At 42.3% G+C, this 7368-nt stretch overlaps 2 protein-coding genes across 2 annotated transcripts in view; one reads left to right on the top strand and one right to left on the bottom strand.

Annotated features, from left to right (window-relative positions):
- Positions 1-803, top strand: part of CCDC149 (coiled-coil domain containing 149) — a gene marked incomplete at its 5' end in the record, with an annotated part of 36993 nt that extends 36190 nt beyond the window's left edge. The window contains one exon of the mRNA XM_010016740.1: positions 226-803. Within this exon, the coding sequence (XP_010015042.1) occupies positions 226-803 (578 nt within the window). The remainder of the gene's footprint in view (positions 1-225) is intronic.
- Positions 804-5222: 4419 nt separating this feature from the next.
- On the bottom strand, positions 5223-6143 carry SOD3 (superoxide dismutase 3, extracellular). The gene has a single exon (XM_010016627.1). The coding sequence runs from the start codon at positions 6127-6129 to the stop codon at positions 5410-5412; it is 720 nt and encodes a 239-aa protein (XP_010014929.1). The 5' UTR covers positions 6130-6143; the 3' UTR covers positions 5223-5409.
- Positions 6144-7368: the final 1225 nt, after the last annotated feature.

Here is a 7368-nt window from a genome sequence, read left to right as displayed (position 1 = left end):
GGGAAAGACAGGCTCTAAAACAGGGCCAGGGCCAGCAATAAACTTACCCTGATTGCTTATCATCTGAGAAATGGGCCTAGGATGGGATAGGGAATCACTCTTGGCAGTTCCTTACTGAGGTAAACATCTTCGTGGTCTGGCACTGGTGGTGATGGTCTTCAGGTCAGATACATAATAAATGCCTGTGACTAACTAGAGCATCTCGCTGTTCCCTTTCTCTTTCAGCAGAACAGAAGGGAGAACGTGATGAAACTTGTGCTGTTGCAAGTGAGTCCCTGGCTCCAGAGGGAACAAACTTAAATAACAGAAACCAGAATAAACATTTTTACCCTTCATTACCCCAGCTACGTTCTGAGGAAGAAGAAATAAACAAGCTTGGAAGTCAGATAATTAAACTGACAGAGCAGGCAGTTGCAGAACTGGAAGGGAAAACAGGAGAGCAGAACACGGTGGCTGGAGCAGACCTTAATGGTTCATCTGAGGGAGAGTTCCCACTTTCCAGCCCTGACCCATCCGACCCCACAGATCCCTCAAATTCGGAGAACGAACAAACACCTGAAACCGAGGCCCTGAAAGACAATGATGAAACCTCGGAGAGCGATTGTGATATTCCAAATGAAAAAGGGGATCAAAATAGCAGCACTGTGGAGGTGGTGCATCCTGAGGTCCCTGGAAGGCATGGAGGGCTCAGTGTTACAACTGCACACACAAATAACAGCTTTGAGGAGCTCCCTGAATGTGAAAACAAGAAACCATCTGATCTTGCTGAAAATTGTGAATATTTGGATAACAGTTTGGCTTGAGGTATGAGATCCAGGCCCTCAAGCATCTGGCTAATCCTTTTGCAGTGTCTGTGCTGCTGTGAATGTGATCAGTGAAACAGTGTGCATAGGGCTGATTTTTACATTCAACTGTTAATATTTGTCTAATAAAGGTGGTTTTCTGTTAGTTCTGGCTACAGTCTACCAAAAATGTAAATTACCTAAGGGAAAGAATTAGCAATGAGGTTTAATCATGTTGGTTTTTTGTAACGATTTGAAGTTTCTACATAGATTGGTGTAATTTACATTAGTGTAGCAGAGAGACCAATGATAACAATTTCTCATGTTATCACTAGGCTTCTGTAACGTGTTTGGTCCTAGTGCTGGACCATATTGTAATGGTTAGAAGTGCCTACCAAGGATGCAAAATTGGGGGTGATAAAGTGAGAAGCATCTTAAGGCTGCAAGCTTTTGCTTGTTCCTCACACTGCGCTCTATTTCTCTTTATATATAGTGACTTTAAGTACATCCTTGGAATAAAATTGCTATTCCCTTATGGGAAGTTTCTGAAAACCATCCCTGCATATATGTGTGTGTGTGTGTGTGTATATATACACACACATATATATATTTCTCTCATTACAAAACTTTATAGCTTCTCAACTGTACAAATTTTTTCCTTCCCTCTCCCAGCTCATCTCATCAAAAAGCAGGGAGTTATTTCACCAGATCCTGAGAACCCAATTTAATGAAGCTCTGAAGGAAACTTCATCAGAGAAGCCAGAAGTCTTTCAGTGAGAAATGGCAATGCTGTTCCAAAGCAACGAGAACAGCAAGAGGAGATCCAGTGATGCCTTCTACACCTACTTGGCGCTCTCAGTTACTGGAATTGCATTCCTCAGCTTACAGGAGCTGGAACAGCCCTCAGGCTGAGTAACGGGTGGTAGATTTCAGCCTGCTCCATCTGTGCTCTCCTTTTTAAAGGAATCTCTGTCTCTTTTTATTTTCTTATGTTTTGGAATTAAGGGTAATTCTTCCTTTCCTCCTCATTTCACCAGTCTATGGTGTGGTAGAAGGTTTATTTGCACTGTGGCTGCTTTCTAAAATTTCTTCCCTTGTTGATGTTTAGCCATAGGAAAACATTCGTGTAATAACCAGGGAAAAGGGAGGCTGCTGTGTCATTCCCTAGCTCACTCCTGTTGCTGGAGCTGTGCCACTCTGCTCCTAGGAAGGCAGCAACAAGGGAATACTTAACATTGAAGTCAGCAGCTGTTGGAGAAGGGGAGGCAGGTCCTTCCTCTCCTGTTTGTAGCATAAGGAATAGTCTCTGCAGCTGTGGAGCTTCTATGGGCCAGCAGCCGTCAAGGCAATTTTTCTGCTGGCTTGGGACCTAATTGTCTGTAAATGTTCATTTCTCACTCCTAGAACTTGAAACCAATCAGAGAGAATTAAACCAAATTTAATAAAATACTACTAATAAAAAGGAGAATCCCTCCCAGATTGAGTACTTCTTTGACAAATAACTGCCAGCTGCAAATTTTTACAGCCCACTTGTCAGCTACTGAATAAACAGAGTTTATATTAGCAGTACTGACAAACTCTTCTGTATATGGAAGATGAGATAGCAGGTGCTGCCATAATCAAGGTGTCAGAGTCCATGAACAGTTTGTATTCAGCAGAAGAAAGGCCCTATGTAAATTATTACATATAAATATAAGGAATGGTAGTGGGAAGGTGAAAAATGTGGGTTGTCACTGTTCTCATGTGTTTTCCCGAGCAGATGCATTCATATAACCATTCCAGCGTCTGTCTGCAGGCAATAAAGCTGTGCTCACAGCGCTCCTGAAGTATGTTTCCTTTCTCTTTAAAGGTAGTTCAACACTGCAGCATTTCACTGATACTAAGCAGCTGCCCTTAGGAACAAAAAACATCCATGTATTTAAGTGTATTAGGGACATGAAGTAGTGAAAAGTTTTTATTTCATTATCCTAATCACCACGAAAGTTCCTCGTCACCTGAAAAACTCAAGAAGAGTTTAAGCATTTGAAAGATTGTTATGCTGTTCCCATTAATTGTAACTGACTGCATTATTGACTCATTCGTATGACAGTGCTGACAAGTCGAAGAGAAATAGCTGCAGAGACTGAAATCTCTGGGAGAACGTGGCAGGATTTTTTCCTTTAATGCTTGAATGTCGCATGAAGTAGGGTTTTATTCAAGATGTACTCTTTTCCATCTTTCACAGGCTAATCCTGAGCTAAATACCAGTGCAGTCAGAACTGAGGCAAGTGAATAAGGTCAAGATTTCATGTAGCTGAGCTCAAAATGTTGAGGGTGCTATGCTGCTTCCCCGTCCTCTGTCTTTCCTGACCCACAGTTGTGTGAGTTGGCATTTTGCTCCTGGTCCCTTAGCAGCCAGTTAATCCTATTAGTTAATGAAGAACTTGGTGCAAAAAAATCAAGGCAGTAGAAACAGTGCCGGACCAACAGCTTTTAGTGCCTCATTTGTTGATTCTTCTTATGTTCTCACATTCTTTCTGCAAGAACATAGTGATGTACAACTGAACAACTAGGACATCTTCTAATTATCCTCACCCCATTCTCCCTCTTAGATGCCATTTTTTATCTTTGCAATCATTAAATTCCAGTAGGATATCTACATCTATGGAAACCTAATTTTTAGTGCTATGTCACTGCTGCAGTACTGTCCCTCTCCTTTCGGCCCTAGTGCAGGTGTGTTCTAGCTGTGGTTTTAGTCTTCTCCCAGGAACACAGGGCTTCAAAGCCAGGAGACTCGTCAAAGACAGACATCTTTGCTGCACTGTGTGATAACTAACTGAATATTCTTGTCGTTATCTTCCTTGGATATTGTTTTAATTGCTATTGTTTGTGCTATTAGAACTATGATTGTTTTCCCCAGTAAATTAATTAGTGTGTTGTTGTGGACTCAACACTGCTGGGAGGTGGGGGGGGGAGAGCAGGGAGGGGCCTTAGATTTGTGCTCCCTTTTTCTAGCACTTTAGAAATGCAGAAATTGCATTCAAACATATAAACCCTTTGTTGCTTGGCTTTGGGGAAGCACACTAGGAAAGGGATGTTGTGGCAGGGGTATGGAGGAGGTGCATTTCGCAAACTGATTTTTAAGGAGTTTGTCTCACCTAAAAGTGAATTGATGCATGATCTGTGAGAAGGATTTCACCCGAGAGTGTGATGCTGGGGTTATCTGAAAAACAATGTTCGCTGAATTTGTAAAATAAGTGTGTAGGAATGACAGATTAATGACATCTTTTAGAAAGCTGCTTCTTTTCTAAGTGAGACTATTTTTAAGCATATGGGGAATTTGTATAATAAAGATAGTGGCATTTCCTTAATCCATATGAGCTCAGGAATGTATTTCAAAATCTTAACTGAGATTAAGTTGAAAGTCCTCTGCATTTCTAAGAGATAGGATTTTGTTTACCAGCTTCTGTTTTGTAGTTTTACTTTCTCAATTATGTAGTTTAATTTATTTGCAAACTTCCCTTTTGTTGCTGCCTGGGTGAACTGCACAACATGGTTAAACTGTATTAATACATTTTGTCATCTTTAATAAAAACATTTCCTGATATGCTTGTTCTACCTGCTCCTTTCCTTTTCTCCTCTCAGTATCAGATGAATGATAGCCATGAGGTAATGTTTTAGTATTTCAGTGAGATGTGCTAAATTAAAAAAGCAAAAGCTTTATTGAATGAGAGTTTTAAGGCTGAAAATTATCGGACTTAAATCTTTTCACTGTCACTTCTCCCAGTCTGAACTGACTGATTTACTGCCACGTTTTTGTGTGAAGAAACACACTCGGTATTTCTTGACTTTGAAAATAATACTTATGTCTGATCTGTTAACTCTACCCTGTTTAAGCAGCATTAAAACTTCTGTATACAACTGTCCTGGTTGTATACAGACACAACAAAAACTTAGTTACTAACAGGCACAGACTAGAGGCTTTAGGGAGTTTTTGCCAGGGAATGATGATAAACTGGAGTATTCTTTTAAGTCTCCTTTCAGATGTAAACAGTGTGGCTTAGCCATAGCCATGTGGACAATTTAAAATAGTTAAGACTCTGGCACATGTTTAAGAATAAAACCTGAAAATACAAGTAGAATAACGTAATGGATCTAAAGTTTAAAAGAGAAATGTCTGTACTTTCCCTTGTCTTTAGGGGAAGTCCATTATTCAGGTCTTGCAACACAACTCCCAGCACTACTGAAAGCATAAAAATGCTTTCACTTTTCAGACTGGCAGCTAAGTACAGTATAGCGTCTAATGAGAGGCAATTTCTTACTTATTCATACTAACTTCTTTTTCCTTTGGTATCTAACAGCATCCCTTGCAGTGCACAGACACGTTACAGACTCTGGACCATACCCATTAGCACTCTTACTTACATGAAGGGAATCTTTTTGAGAAAGTACATCACAATGTTGAGTTGATGCTGTTTTTATTAATGGGCTTACAGAAAGGATGCTCTACGAAGTGATACACATTTCTTAGAGGAGCAAGTAAATGGAAATGAGAAGCCTTTAGCCATGTATCTTGGTGGCCAGTGGCACAGCCTAAGGTGCTTTGTGCTGCCCAGGCTGTCACCCTTGTGTTGATCTTCACTTCAGCCTAGTTCTGTGTTCTTTTGTTGAGCCCTCTCTTCTTCTTGTCTGTAACCTCGGACAGTTTCTCTTCCCACAAGTTCTTGTTGCACACCCCAATCACACAGCAAGCCAGACGCTTCCCAGCATTTCCGTTTTCCAAACTGGCCTTGTTGTTGCCCTTGCCCATGTCATCTTCCTGCTCATGGATCACAACGGATCTGCCCATGATGGAGTATGGACCAAACATCGTGGCAAAGAGATTTGGTTTGTATTTTCTGATCTTGCCTTCTTTAGGGAAAAAGTTGCCGAAATCCCCTGGGTGCCGGGGATGATTCACGCTGAAGGGGTTGTAGTGTCCTCCTGTAGCATCACAGCCCTTGCTGAGATCCCCAAGCTCGTGGATGTGTATAGCTCTACCAGATTGATTATTATCCAGTGGAAATCCATCCAGGTAAAAAATGGCTTCTAATCTTCCAGATGAGTAATACTGTCTGAATAAGACTTGTCCAGTCACTTGTGGCTTGTCAGCTTCTATTTTGGAGCTGGGCTTCATTTCACAAGTGGCGTAAATCATCCCGTCAGTCTCATTACCAGGCATTACTGGGTAGAGCAAATTCTGCCAGAGGTCATTCACTTTCTTCTGCATGTCCTGAAACGACTCTTGGCTTTGATCAGTTTCTTTGTCTGTCGTGACATCAGAGGCAGTCAGGGCAAGCCAAGTGACCAGAGAAAGGAGCAGAAGCATCTTGGCAATTTGGAGCCTGCAGAAGGTACAAGAAGACACGAAGGATTAAGGGTGTTTTGCAGCAGCGTGGCTGGAGAGGAATCTCGCAGCCTGTGGTGGGGCTGAGCAAAACAGCTGGAGCATGGTCCCAGCGGACCGCTGCTTGCTGAATCTGCCTATTGTAATGACCCAAAACTAAACCAAAACACAGATGCGTGTTTAAGCACACACAACTGATGCCCATGATTAAAAAAGCCCCAGCGATCCTGTATTGTACTCTAGATTTTGATCTTAAAAACCGCCTCTGTTTCCCTGCAGGAAGCAAGTAAGCCAAAGAGTTACTAAATCTATTTCTGAGTTTGTATTGCGACTTTTCTCCTCCCACAAATTCCAGCAGGACAGTTTGCCAGGAGGCTGTTTCTGGTCCATCTACTTAAGCACTACTTAGGCATTGCAAACAGAAAGTAAAAACCCCACAAGCTGGTTACCTTGCCGAGCTGCCGCAGAACCTCTCAGTGGTCGCTCTTTGCCTTTGCTCCCCTAAAGAGAGGTGAGATCAGCCAGAAAGCCAGGGCTGTTTGAAGGTGATGCTCATGGGAGCTGTGTGTTTGTGTCAAAGTTAGGTAACGGGCTCAGGGGAGGCGTCAACCGGGGAACTGGGGGAGGGGATGGAGGGAGGGAGCAGGGAGGAAAGTTTCACGCATTTTTGGTTTGGACAGGGTAAACACTTTGTCCTTTCTTGCTTCAATTGTCAGTCTGGCTCTGGGTCCACACCGACATTCCAGAAACAACGAAGAAAGTTATTGAGCTTTTAGATTAATCTTCGTTTTGATGACTTCATGTGCTTATCTAAACCAAGTGACCTTCAGCGTGCAGTGAGGGGAGATCGAGGAGCTTTATGAGGGCACAGCTGGGCAGTTTGCTCATGTATGTGCTGGTTGTCGTCGAGCTGGTTTGCATTTTTATTTCTTCATTAGTAAAAATTGAAAGTGGTGCGTGAGTAACATAAACTGTTCCACACGGACGAGTTCCAAAGCTTCTGTGCTTTTAGAAACTGAATTCAAACCATTGGTGTTGAGGTACACCTCAGCGATGCTTCTCTGAAGTTTTAAGGGCTATTAGTGCCTGCTGCTTGGGTCACCAAGTTATCTGCTCCCCTGAAGCCTTTCTCTCTTCTTTTTGGAGGGAGCAGTGATTTCATTCTAAAGAGGGAAGTAAGCAGTGCTGAGGCAGTACAACATCAGGCTGAGGCACAGAGAC

The sequence above is a fragment of the Nestor notabilis genome, unplaced genomic scaffold (genome assembly GCF_000696875.1).
Source record: "Nestor notabilis isolate BGI_N333 unplaced genomic scaffold, ASM69687v1 scaffold9270, whole genome shotgun sequence".
Taxonomy (NCBI): domain Eukaryota; kingdom Metazoa; phylum Chordata; class Aves; order Psittaciformes; family Psittacidae; genus Nestor; species Nestor notabilis.
Note: the sequence above shows the minus strand (reverse complement) of the source record. Positions and strands in the feature narration are given on the sequence as shown.